The sequence below is a fragment of the Gossypium raimondii genome, chromosome 6 (assembly GCF_025698545.1).
Source record: "Gossypium raimondii isolate GPD5lz chromosome 6, ASM2569854v1, whole genome shotgun sequence".
Classification (NCBI taxonomy): domain Eukaryota; kingdom Viridiplantae; phylum Streptophyta; class Magnoliopsida; order Malvales; family Malvaceae; genus Gossypium; species Gossypium raimondii.
The window spans coordinates 243,764-258,058 of NC_068570.1; the positions used below are offsets into that span (position 1 = coordinate 243,764).

A 14,295-nucleotide genomic window follows, 5' to 3' on the forward strand; every position below is an offset into this window, starting at 1 on the left:
TTAAATTAAAAAATAGAAGAAAAAGGGTTTTTGGAGTATAATCACTATAACTCCATGTGATTGCATCAAATCAAGTGGTATGCGGTTTAAATATAATAAATCTTGGTTAACAAGATGAGCTAATCCCTGCTTTAATCATGGGAAAGTAAACCAACCTTCTCATATACAAGGATTAATTCCATCAAATGTCCTCAAATTATTGTCTAGATTCAAATTTTATCCTTAGATTTTAAAACGTTTAATTGAGTCAACAGAATCTCAATATTTATCAATTAGGTATTTCCATCAGCCTAATCGACAACTCAGGCATTAAATGTCGGTTTGAATTTGACGTGGATCATATTTAAAACACTCAAATCAAATTATAAACATGCGTATTATAACACCCCTAGCACTTATCCATTGCCAGAACAGGGTTACGGAACATTACCGGACTTTTCTGATCAAATACAAATATTTCATATCATGTAACATACATACCAGAAGTTAATCATAATCACTCATATTGTCCCTTATATGAGCCATCGAGACCCAAAATACACGTTAGAAATGAATCAAGACTAAACCAAAAACTTAGGGAATTTTTTACAAAATTTCAAAATTTTCTTTAAGTGCGGGGGACACACGCCCGTGTGGCCAGGCCGTGTGAGCAGACACACCCGTGTCTTAGGCAGTGTGGGCATTCGATGTGAGGCACACGGCCATGTCCCAGCCCATTTCCATACCTGTGTAACTCTCTGAATTTGGTAACACAGCCAAGCCACACGCCTGTGTGTTAGGCCACGTGAGCATATTTATTTGTGAAATTAATGTGCAGGGATCACATGGCCAAGCCACATGCCCGTGTGTTAGGCCGTGTGCAAAAACCTGGGCATTCTGTTTCTCAATTTTAAAGATACAGGGGACACACGGCCAGACCACACGCCCATGTGCTAGGCCGTGTGTCACACACGGCTGAGACACACGCCCGTGTCTCTGCCCGTATGGACGAAAATAGGCCATTTTAAGACCACATTTCTCTCCCATTTTGATATCAACCTATACACAACATTTTGATACATCAATACATCCCAAACAAGCAATCAAAACAAGTCAAAATCATGTTTTAAGCATAACACAACATCACATGTACTCAAATACTTAAACTTACCTATTTAATCCATCTCATTCATTTATTAAAATTTACTACTAGTTATATACATACATGCATATATAATTCACATCTACATTTTAGTTTACTTCTTTTCCAAACCAACATATTTGAATATTTAGACAAAACTTCACTCCTAACATTTACACAAACCAAGCTTTAATCAAATCCATACCAACCCTATACGTGCCATATAAATTATAATATACGTTGCAAAAACTACCGGAACAAGTTGGATAGTGTGACTTGATGTGTTGATCCGATCTCCCGACGTCACGTTAATCTACAATGACATTAAACAACACAAGTAAACTTAATGAAGCTTAGTAAGTTCGATAGGTTAAACATAAATCTTGCTGAACCTACTATAACCCATCAATAAAAAAAATTCATTCAATGTAATTCCCTGTCAACCATAACTTTAATCGATGAATATGCTTATTTCAGACCAATACCAATAATAACAATAAGTCTCCCAATTTCAATTACATAAGTCACTTGCCAAATCGGAGGACGGTTACGGATCTGATTACTTCGTTTTTAAAAGTCCGAAGGCTGAACAGAAGAACATAAGTGCTAAACAGAAACTCATAAGGGTTGAACAGAAGCTCATAAGAGCTAAACGGAAACCCATAAGGGTTAAACAGAGGCTCAAAAGAGTTGAACGGAAACTCATATGAGTTGAACAGAAGCTCGTGAGAGCTAAACAAAAAGTAAACACGAAATTTCGCAACAAATGCTGAACCTCGGTTTACTTGGGTAATTTATCGCCAATTCCTCCTTTACTGTCTTGCGCCACACAACGATTGTACTCAAATCCCGCGTTCCGTTTAACTCGGATATTCACTTCAAATTTATATCTTAACAATAATTCCATTTTCAACAATATACAAGATACATAATACCATTCATCAATTTAATAGAAATATTAAAGTTTAACCATACGAACTTACCTGGGTTAAATTGTAAGATTTGTAGAAGTTCAGGGACTATTCTACTAATTTCTCTTTTTCACGAGTATCTACGGGCTCTTGATTTGAAGTAAAAATATGAAAAACAAGCTTAAGGGGAAGAATTGTCTAGATTTCTCTTTTAATTTCCATTTGTAAGTTTAATTTCATACAAATTACAATTTTACCATCCATTTCAATTATTTTATTATTTCTGCCGCCCCACCCTTTTGTTTTTGGCACATTTGCTCCTTAAGTCCTCATTTATTTATTTATTAGGTCAACAATTAAAATAATTTCACAATCATTAGCACAACACAATTAAATTGCTGAAATTTTTATCTAACTTTTACTTTAAATCCAATTTAATCTTAACTAAACCTATCTATTTTTCTTCCTCAATTCATACATTCTTGCTACTCAATTTCTTGCCAAACTCACATTTAACTATCTAATTTTTATCATATTTTCATAATTTCGAATTTATTTCAATTTAATCCTAGAATTCAAAACTTATATCTTAGTTTACAATTCAATCCTTTATTCAATTCCAATCAAAATTTCTTTCAAATAAATCCCTACTTTAACAATTTATTCGACATGAACCATGCTTAAAAACCTATAAACTTCTAAAACCTCAACTTATTTTCAACAAAACTTTGTTTTAAAACTTCTAAAACATCTAAATTAAAAGAAAAGGGACTTGATTAAACTTACCTTTAAAGCTTTAAAACCTTAAACCCTAATTTTCCTTTCTTTCTTTCTCCCTGTTTCTTCTCTGTTTCGTCTCCTTCTATTCTGTTTCTTTCTTTCTTTTCTTTTGCCTTGTTTTATTTTACTTTATGTTTAGTTAATTAATTATAAGTATTACAAATGTATGTATTTTATTAATACACTTGTATTAAATCATCACCATACACTTGTCTTTATTTATTTATTTATTTTATAATATATTAATAACTAACCAATATCTTTTGCTTATTGTTTAAGAAAATATACAAATATATTACAAGTGTATTTTTATGTATTTTACACATGTTTATTATCACTATTTTAACATTTCACAATATGTAATAATAATAATAATAATAATAATAATAATATTAATTATTTACCTACTAAATATCTTTAAAATAATAAATATCTATTTAATATACAATTAAAACATTACAATTGTATATATATTTATCTTTTACACATATATTATTTAATCATCATTCATTTGGCACAAATACAATATCATGATAATAATATTAATTAATATTATAAATATCTTTTGACTTAAATTTTAAGCAAATAAAAAATTTAATACAAATGTGTATATATATATATATTCACATATTACACATGTATTTTATCATATCCATACAATCAACATATTTTAATTTATTTAATAACATAATATCATTATAATTTAATTATCATATATTCATATAATATAAATTATATTTTAATATCATTAATTATATATTTAGACAAATAAAATTCTATTCCTTTATGCCGCCTCAACTATGCTAAATGGCTTAATTGCCATTTTAGTCCCTATTATTTTCTTTCAATCTATAATTAAACTTTCACTTCTATTGCAATTTAATCCTTTATGCTAATTACTCCTAATTAAGCTAAATTCACCTATCTAAATCTAATTAAACACACCACTAGTCTCGTAAATATTTCTAATAATTATTTATGACTCAGTTTACTAAGACGGAGGCCCGATAATGTACTTTTCAGGTGCCCACAGATTTTGGGTCGTTACAATAAGTGCTAAACAGAAACCCATAAGGGTTGAACGGAAGCTCATAAGAGCTAAACGGAAACCTATAAGGGTTAAACAGAGGCTCAAAAGAGTTGAACGAAAACTCATATGAGTTGAACAGAAGCTTGTGAGAGCTAAACGAAAAGTAAACACGAAATTTCACAACAAATGCTGAACCTTGGTTTACTTGGGTGATTTATTGCCAATTCCTCCTTTACTATCTTGCGCCACACAATGATTGTACTCAAATCCCGCGTTCCGTTTAACTCGGATATTCACTTCAAATTTATATCTTAACAATAATTCCATTTTCAACAATATACAAGATACATAATACCATTCATCAATTTAATAGAAATATTAAAGTTTAACCATACGAACTTACCTGGGTTAAATTGTAAGATTTGTAGAAGTTCAGGGACTATTCTACTAATTTCTCTTTTTCACGAGTATCTACGGGCTCTTGATTTGAAGTAAAAATATGAAAAACAAGCTTAAGGGGACTCTCCTACGGCGTTTTTGGCTAAAGATTGATGAAGAATTGTCAATATTTCTCTTTTAATTTCAATTTGTAAGTTTAATTTCATACAAATTACAATTTCACCATCCATTTCTATTATTTTATTATTTCACACTTACCTGCTGACCCACCCTTTTATTTTTGGCACATTTGCTCCTTAAGTCCTCCTTTATTTATTTATTAGGTCATTTAATCACTATTTCTTTTAATTCACAAGTTTTGTACCCTTTTTCAATTTAGTCTTTTTTAATTAATTAACTATCAAAATGTTAAAAATTTTCAAACGATACTTTAATACTACCTTTATGACACTCCGTAAATATTTATAAAAATATTTATGGCTCGGTTTATAAAATTGAGGTCTCGATACCTCGTTTTCTAAACCACTTAACCTAATAAATCTTTACAAAACACAAATTACTAATTCAAAAATCTTTCTAAAATCACATTTAACTCGCAAACACTAAATAATAAAATTTACGAGCTTACTCATCGGATTTGGTGGTCTCGAACCACTGTTTTCGACACCACTGAAAACTAGGTTGTTACATGTATATCTACCGCATGGATTAATAGATGCAAATGTGTTTACAATTTGATTAACACATTTGAAATACATCTCACATTAGATTTGATGTGACATTGAATGCTCAAACTAATGACTAAACTGATAGAAAAACCTGATATATAAATATATCACCTCACAAGCTTGTGTATATATCAAAACCTTGATTTTTCATTCATTTCGTTTCTAGGGTGCAGCCAAGAGATTAATTTTCATGGTTGAAACTAAACTTTCATTACCAATCTGATTTACTATCAAATCAAAATCCATTTCTAAGCCAAAGTTTTGTTCACTAAAGGCAACTAGAAAAAGAAATGAAAAGAGATTTCAAAGAAAATAGTAAAAATATAGAAATTTTTTAATACTATTCTAGAAGTTGTGGACCAAATTGAAGTAACATATTGAGATCTTTTCCAATACGCAAACTTTTAATTTCCAAATTAGTCATCTTCTTTATGCCAATGTAGGTTGAAAGTTGATTGATTTTTGCCTACAAGATATTCGTTCAGTTGCAACGGGAGACAAATCTAGAAATTTTTTTAGAATGGGTCAGAATTAAATTATAAATTTTTGAGAAGTTGGAATATAACTTTTTTAAGGCCTAAACAAATTTTTTTTTTTCATTTTGGAGGACCAATGTGTAATTTCACTATATATAAATTTATAATAATTTAATGATTTTTAAAGGGATTGAAATGCAATTCTTTTATTTTTACGAGACGCTAGGGCCCTTGCCTGCCTCCTTTGCATTCGTCCCTTGTTGCAATTGGACTAAGTAACTACTGTAAGTAAAATAAAAATTGGCACCGAAAGAGTTTAAAAACTTCCTACGTCCCAAATAGTTAATCCACTACGACCAGTAGGATATAAGCTTCATCTCATCCTATACTTTAAAGAGGATCAAAAAGCTTAGATGTAAATAGAACAACAATAATATCTTGCTTACAACAAATTTGCACAAAAATAAATTCCTCGCAAAATTAAAATAAGTGCTCTATCAATCTCACAAACATTCACTTAAATAGATATTTAATGGCTTACTAAAGTATAATCATATGAATCAACGCCTCCAAACAAAAATAGCCTTTGGTATAAGGAAATATGATCACATTAAATGTCTTCAAAAGAGTTCTCCCTTCACTTTCAACTTTTTTAAAACATAAGATAGATTTATTACATTACGACTCTTGAAAACTATCATTGCTACAATTATAATCTTGTGATTTACTTACTCAAAATCCTCAAAAATATGCAAGTAACCAACAAATAAAGCTCGCTATAATGTTCTGCCAGCTTTTTCTTAACTAGCGCTAATATTGTATGACTTTCATGTATTTCTAAAAATCAAAAGTTATTAGAATTCAAGTCTCTGATTTAAATTTTGTGAACAAAGAAAATAATGTTAAGATAACTTACTTCCTTTCGATGATTTGATCTGAACTAGAGTGTATTTTTAAATATTTTAAGACAAGGAAAGTCCCTTTATGTTGGGAGGTTGGCTTAGTTGTAGGGCATAAGGACATGTTGGTGTTCAACAATTAGTCGGTGTTTCTTATTTTAATGAAATAACTCAAATATGTAGTTATGGAATATTTTTCTAAATATCTTGTAAGGATAATGTCTGAAATTACATATAAATTTTGGTTTAATATGTAATATTATATATGAATTTTGATTTCGTATAATTTTATACAATAGATGTTGATTTGGTTCACTTTTCATAAATCACTAACATCGATATAATATTATTTTACGTTAACATATTATATACTCTTAATTATGGTTGCAAGATCGGTGGTTTGAGTCCCCACGAGTACTTTTTGTAATTAATATTATACACAACATTAAGACTTCTTCCATGAGTTCTTGCTGGTTGTTTTTCCACCAACCAATATGCTCTCTTCATTAACCGTGCATGATTCTTTACGAAAATTAGGAGCAAAACCTTAATACTTTCGATTGTTGGGGAAATTTTCTATTGTCCAACGGACAATCCTCTGAAGGTTTTTCTCAAAAGAGCCACCCTAACATAAATAAATTTTGTTTTCAGATTCATCACGTTTGTTGTTGAATTTTATTGATTTTATTAAATGTGTGTTCTTAAATTTTTAAACGTTCTACTTAAACTATCAAATTAAAGTAAAGTTTCAATTAGATCCTTTTATCAATTTGTTATGAATTTTGGTATTAAATGGACACTGGAGTTGGTATTGTTCCTATATTAAGTTCGCATGCGTTAATACAACATCCAAATTAGCATTCAATGTCAAAATTAAATCTCATATGATAATCTATTTAAACTTTATCTTGTTGTTATAATTCACCAAATAAAAAATCAAAATTTTACATGTACAACGAGAAAATTTCAAAATCGAAGAACTATAATTTAATTGACTCTACTTATAAAACAAAACCTTGATACGTGTAACGTAGAAATGGAAGCACATATAAAGTCATGGGATGGGATGGGATGGGATGAAAAGATGGGGGACTAGATTGAAATAACTACTGAACAGCTCAAAGATTGATAAAACAGACAAGACATCCACATTCATGTTTTCAGTAGAAATGGAAAGGGTCTTTCAAACAGCGTGTCATTTGATTCCCTCATTCAAAAATTTGATTTTAAAATTTAATTTAATTAGTATATTGTTTTTATTTTAAAAAAAAAGTTAATTTTTAAAATATAAAATTCAGAATCCGTCCAATTATCCAATCGATAAGACAAGTCCCCACGAGCGTGTTTTTTCCGTCAATTATAGAACAGGGGGAAAGCAGCCTTTGACTACTTAAATGTGTACTGCAATTTGCAAGCCATCAATATGTAGTTGCTTCTCCAATTCTTCATCCTTACAATGGTGGGTCGAAATTTGTTTTTATCTATAACCATGTTTTTATGTTTTGTCTTCATTAAAAGTTTAATGTGTTTTTTTTGTAGTTTTAATGTGGTTAGATTGGTTTAGTTAATGTCTGTATTGGTGTGTATTCATATGTACCAATTGGTAAAAAAATTTATATTATAAATTACTTTTGGAATGAACTATAAGAATAATTACTCAATTACGTATTTCTAATTTAAAAATATTCGGAATTTGATTCTATGAATCACTAAATCATAAAATGGAAGTACGAAGTGAATCTTGGGGCTTACTAGCCTCAATCAATGGTGGGTTTGATTATTCTAGTCTTCATTGGGTGTTTCTTATCTAGGTTTATCCTCTTCTTCCTTCTTGTCCTACTCCGCCTTTGGCTTCTCCTCAACTATGTCTGATTTTTTCTTCATCGCAAATCTCAACGGTGCTAGAGGTGCTTCTTCATCAATGTATTCACCTTTAATTTGAAGAGACTGCAAATTGAGTAATTAAATACATGTAGATTCTTATGCTGGTTGTTATGTCAAATATGGACTCCTTTTTATATAGTAATTTTGGGAAGCCACGGTCTAATCTCTAGATGATTCAAGTAATTTTGGGTTTAGAAATTAGACCATTAAACCCACTAACAAATAGCCTTTAAAAACCCTTTTTAATCTGGTCTAATTGGGGTTTTAGCCACCCTATGGTATTAAGATTTAATCCAGCATTATTGGAATTTAGTGTCGGATTTTCAGTCCATTGCTTTTAGGTCGCATAAAATAATATTCAAAATATATTAACCAGCTTTAAAACCATAGATGTCACACGAAAACCATATACAGTCATTACTTACAAATTCACATTCAAAGTCCAACAAAATACTATTATGCACCTATCGACTTGCCGGATTAATGCCCGTTCTTCGCTTTGGAGGAAAAGAATCTACTAAAGCCTCGAGATTGTTTCTCCGGTGTCGGTGTAGACGAGGAAGACTCGGAGCTTGACATGGTAGACCTGTGATTTGAGTTGTTCGAGTTGATTGGTGATCTCAAAAGGTTTGCTTCAGTATCTGAAGGGCTGCATGGGGTGTTAAATGATGACTCCATGGGTGATTCTGCACACGATCTGCTTGCATTCCCCGAACCAGCTGTTTCTATCTCTGCCTGGTTTAGATCATGCAAGTTAATGCTGCTGGTAACGGTTTCATCCTCATGGAAACCTGGTATCCTCTCGTTGTACGGCGATCCCTTCGTTTCGGTTTGAGGGCGGAAAGCTTTTAATTGCTTGCCGAGAAGGAATATGGTTTCTTGACATTCTGCTAATTTCTCTGCCGCAGCTGCTAATTCTTTCTCCTGTGTTCAACAGAAACGATACTAAATCGGGCGGTGCTTAAACTAGAGATTACATGGTACCGATGATTGGCTTACTCAAGAAGCAATTATGTTGCTTCGACCATTCACTTGAAACAAACTAGGCTACACAATAACTTGTTGAAGAAGCAATACAAGATGAAATATTGGCGTACCTGCTTGCTCGTGCGGTCAATATTGGCTGCTGAAGAACAAACCGAGCAGATTTCCTTGCTGAAAATCACGAAATCATTTATGTTAATGATAATTATACGTAAATACGATGGTGACACAACATTGTAACGAAAAGAGTTCGATGCTTTACCTTTGCAAATGCTCTTCAAGTTCTTTACATCTAGCTAAAGCATCATGATGACCTTTCTTTTCATCTTGAAGCTCATTTTCAAAAGTTTCGGTTTTTACCCGGAAAATGTTCAGCTCAGTCGCTAACTCCTCTGCATGCTTTTCGAGTGATCTATACGACTCTGCCATGCACTTAAGCTGTGTCTCAGCCAAGCTGTTTGATTTCTGAGCAGAAGCCAATTGAGATTTAGCTTCTGTTAGAAGCAATTCGGTTTCGTGTAATTTAGACTTGGTTATCTCCAGGTTTTCGGTACATCGAGAAAGATCCATCGCCAAGCTTTCTTTCTCCAACTTCAGTTCCTCGAACTCTTCCAACGAGAATTTGCTCAATTGTTTTGATTCAAAGTCCGAGACCAAGTTTCCGTCATCAGGAACCTCAGGATTAGAAGTCGGACTTGAAATGTGGGCACATCCATTTTCATATATTCCTCCCAATGAACCGTTTTGTGTCACCTTATTCTCCGGTAAAGCGACCTTGTCTATGCAATCCGGACTATTTATTTCAACTTCATTACCCTTGTAGCCAAGCACATTGAATCTTAATTCACTAGCTCTGACTAAAACAGAAGAAAGATCAAGAACAAAATCATCCAAACTTACGTTGCCGCATAAAACCTTGTTGTAGGTGACGGAGAACTCGCCAATTTTATGGCTTAATCCATTGCCATCGAAAGATATATCATCAACTGCCCTGGCTTCGTCTCCTAGGGGCAGTACAAAGTCATGAATCTGCAAAACCGCAGCAGCTAAATCTCGACTTAAGGTTTGCACATTTTCCGAAGTCAACTTATCACCTGCAGACATAGCAATTTCCTTCTCTGCGGTTAAGCTAGCATCTCCGGGACAAGCTTGATCACTGCATGTGACATCAGAATCGTGCAATTGCTCCAAGACACCATTCTCTGAGTCCTGCATAGCACATTTGATGTCCTCCAAAATTTTCTGCACATCTGCATCCTTAGATATCGATTCAAGCACCATAGAGAGCTTTGCTCGAAGCTTCATAGCTGGCAATTCATCTACATCGGGTTCCTTGCAAGTAATCTCTCCAGAAGCATCACCATTAACGGTTTCAGATACCTTATCGTTGGTACAACCTGAAATGTTGATTGCACCGTTTGTAGTTGAATCATTTGAAGAACAAGCCAACTTCTCCATCTCGAGAAAGTCGTCCATAAGGTCCAAGTGCTTTGAATTTTCGTTTTTGTTCGGCGTATCGGTACCCTTTTCCTTTTTGAATTGAGAGAGCTCGGAAACTAAAGCTGTCGCCCATGATTCGGCGCAGCTTCTGTCATCATCATTACCGTCTTCGGATACGGAAGTACCACTCGGCGGAGTACTAGCATTTTGACTCGAGTAAACTTCTGCTTTTGAGGGACTTCGGGAAAGGTGTGCTTCTAAACTCTGAAGCTTGCTCGACGTCTTAGCACACAGACTCCTTGAAGCTTGTAGCTCACTATTACGTTTTGCTAACGCTTCTTTCAACATCTTCGTTTCTTCTTCCATTGCCAATAAACGTACTGTGAGAAACTCATTCTCTTTTTGGAATTTCTGCACATTGTCGAGTGAAAATTCACTCACGGCCGGCAAGTGTGGAGTAGAAGGCCGAACAGGAGACCTCTTTAATCGTGTATCTCCGTAATCCCGTCCTAAACTCTCGACCTCTAGCTTCATTTGAGCGAGTGCAGCCGGACCGGGCAACTTTTTCCGCACAAGACCACGTAATCTTTGGCATTCTGCTTCGAGCTTTGCTATCTTTTTAACATCCTCCATATGCTGCTTGTTAGCCACTTGTGCAGACCTCATACTCATGTTCTTTTCTTCGTTACGAATTTCGAGCTCTTTCGAAACTACATGGATTTCATACTTCAAGGTATTGATTTCCCTTTCGCACGATTCAATATTACCCTTTAGAAGCTCGATCTCAGCCTCAGCTCGTGATTTCTCTTCGCTAATCTTAACCAGCATGTTAGAACGTTCTTGCAAAGACCTCGTAATCGCGGCATTGTCGGCTTCGAACTTAAGGAGCTCTTGGTCTAAATTAGAAATCCTAGCTTCAAACTCGAGTTTAATCTTTTCACATTGCTTGTTTTTGCTCGCCACCACGTCTTGCACCTTCTGCTCATGTTCTTCCTTCAGATTCCGGATTTGCCGCATGCACTCCTTGAGCGCACCGTCTAAGTGCGATGCCCGATCTTCGGCAGTGAGCTTCGAAAGTGTAACAGATTCAAGGTGATTCTTCAATGCCAATGCCTCTGCTTCGGCTTTTTCCCAACCTACACCAAAACCAACAACAAAGATTAAAACTGGAACACCATTACGACATCAATCGTACGAGCATATACTAACCTGAGACGGCTTCTTCGGCTACTTTAGCATGTTGTTTCACCATGTCTTCCTTGGTAGAAATCTCCGAATTCGCCGCATCGAGCTTTTCGTTCAAGTCCTTAATCTCCTCCTCCAATGACCTAACTCGTTCATCATACAATTTCACTCGATCCTCCAAAGCAGTGAGATGTGAATACGATTCCACCGAGATTTGAACGTACTTCGGTTTTTTCGGCACATCCTATCAAATGAACATAGCTCAACACTCCATCTATTATATAATGAACTATGATGAATTAAAAATCCATAAAATTGTACCTCATTGCCTTGAGCTGCAGCTGGAGCCGCAACGTTAGCGGCAGCATCCACCGTAGTGGTGGCGGCAGCGGCGGCGGCTTTATGAGCTTTATCAGATGATTTTTTCTTCCAAGGCCAATGACGGTCCATCACTTAAATCTCCTTCTATTGTCTAGCTCATAAAAGACAATATAATAAGATTAACACATTAATGACAATAATTAAGGCAAGAAAAAATATTAATTAAGAACAGGAAGCTGTCGTATAGAGATATGAAACAGCTAGATGACAACTAATCATCAGATTAGATAACTTTTTTTTTTATTGCATGACACTAAATTATTAATTGTCTATTATTTACTGTCACCAAGAATTGAAAGGACAATTCTTTTTTTTTAGAATTCACGTTGACCAAGTCAAGTACTAATACAGCTCTGAGGAAAATCGAAAATTTTCATTTCTTTTCATCATACATTTTCTCAGTAACCAAACAGAAAACCCAGAAAGCTAGAAAGATTGTTAGTGTAATTAGATGAGATCACATTTTAAAGGAAACCAAGTTCATCAATGGCCTCTCCACTTCAAATGCAAAAAATAAAATAAAATCTAATCACGAGAAAACACAAAGATTTAGATTGGAAATGTAAAAGCAAAAACCAAAAGAAAAAACATCACCGACAAAACAGATGAGAAACAACAATCTTAAAAAAACCAGACACCAAAAACCGAAACAAAGTGCAGAAATGGAAACAAAAACAGAATCTTTTTATTGCATAAGCTTGGGCTAACCTTCAAAAATGCAGCTTTGTAAAGGGATTTTAAATGCTTGGTTGTAAAGAGGAAACTGTCTGAGATTCAAAAGATTAAGACCCAAATTTGTGGTGTATTCTGTTCTTAGTTAATGTTAATGGCGGGTGTTGTTTGAGAAAGGAGAAACAAGTGGTGGTGGCGGTGGTGGCAATGGCTGATGGCGGTGGAGAAAAGGAGGAGGAGAAGTGGGTAAGCTGTAAAAATATGGTGGACTTTAAAAAAGAGAAGGCAAGTGCTTGGCAAAAGTTCTAAGCCAAATCACCTTTTAATATGCTACAATTTCGTATGCTACGTGAGTTTTTTTATTTATTATTATTTTTTTATGTTAAAAATATGCTACATTTCTTATATTTATAATTTAGTCCTTTATATTTATTTCAAGTACAAATTTAAAATTATATGTCGGATTGTCATTATTATTATTAAACTTGTTCTCTAAAATTGAAGTTGATTACAATCACATTTTTTCTTGTTATATGAAAGGGCGAAAGGAAAGGGGCAAGTTGGGGCTTTGGTCCCTCAACTTGGAAAATTTGTTTTGTAAGATCCCTTGAAAAATTATAAATTTATATTAGTAAAATTACCTTTTCACCTCACAAAATTTATAATTTAATTATGTTCCCTTTCAATTTGAACACAAAAAAAATAGATACTAATTAGACAAAAAAATTGAAACTTAAAGTGTGAGGTTCATATCAACTCAGTCTTTTCATCGATCTAGTAATTCGCTTAGGGTTAAATATAAATTCGAATATGACATACATTGTATCAAATTTTATTATATTCAAAATATTCAAACAAATTAAATCACACAAATAACAATAACAATAATAATAATAATAATAATAATAGCGAACCAACGAAGAAGATTGTATATATATATATATAATCATCTTATTTGCATGTTTTGGATTAGACAAACGTCCAAAATACAAGTCAATTTTGGTATTGTTGAGATATTCATGTTGAAGTCGATTGAGTCTTAGTTCAATTAACATTGGTATTGTTGCTATAGTATAGAGGGAGGTGTATTTGAGAGCGTTGAAACTCGTTTATCTTCTTATTTAAAGGTTAGGGAGGGGTTATATGCTCTTTGAAGGAAAAAAATTTCACATTGAAGGAAAAAAAGGGTTAATTTATGTTATCAATACCTTTTTATTCCTTGTACTTCATTTTTAGTCCATATACGTAAAAGACTTCCAAAATCTATTAAAAAAACATATTATCATTTGTATGTTGTAAGTTAATTATCTATTTCTACATACTTATTTCAAAATTGAAGTTTTGTAATTTGAAAAATATAAAGATGGAAAATAATTTAATTAAAAATATGGACTAAATATGTAAAT

At 33.2% G+C, this 14,295-nt stretch overlaps 1 protein-coding gene across 1 annotated transcript; it reads right to left on the reverse strand.

Annotated features, from left to right (window-relative positions):
• Positions 1 to 8,562: 8,562 nt before the first annotated feature.
• Positions 8,563 to 13,192, reverse strand: LOC105772989 (filament-like plant protein 4). The gene is made up of 6 exons (XM_012594532.2): positions 12,926 to 13,192; positions 12,158 to 12,308; positions 11,861 to 12,080; positions 9,474 to 11,787; positions 9,325 to 9,382; positions 8,563 to 9,151 (listed from the first exon to the last, which is right to left on the reverse strand). Exons 2-6 carry the CDS (start codon positions 12,284 to 12,286, stop codon positions 8,708 to 8,710), a joined length of 3,165 nt encoding a protein of 1,054 aa, XP_012449986.1. The 5' UTR covers positions 12,287 to 12,308; positions 12,926 to 13,192; the 3' UTR covers positions 8,563 to 8,707.
• Between the last annotated feature and the right edge of the window lie 1,103 nt (positions 13,193 to 14,295).

Coding starts and splice junctions, on each gene's coding strand:
- LOC105772989 (XM_012594532.2), bottom strand. CDS start 12,286: ATGGACCGTCATTGGCCTTGGAAGAAAAAATCATCTGATAAAGCTCAT. Junction 11,788..11,860: donor AGCCGAAGAAGCCGTCTCAG/GTTAGTATATGC, acceptor GTTTTGGTGTAG/GTTGGGAAAAAGCCGAAGCA. Junction 9,152..9,324: donor TTGACCGCACGAGCAAGCAG/GTACGCCAATAT, acceptor TGTTGAACACAG/GAGAAAGAATTAGCAGCTGC.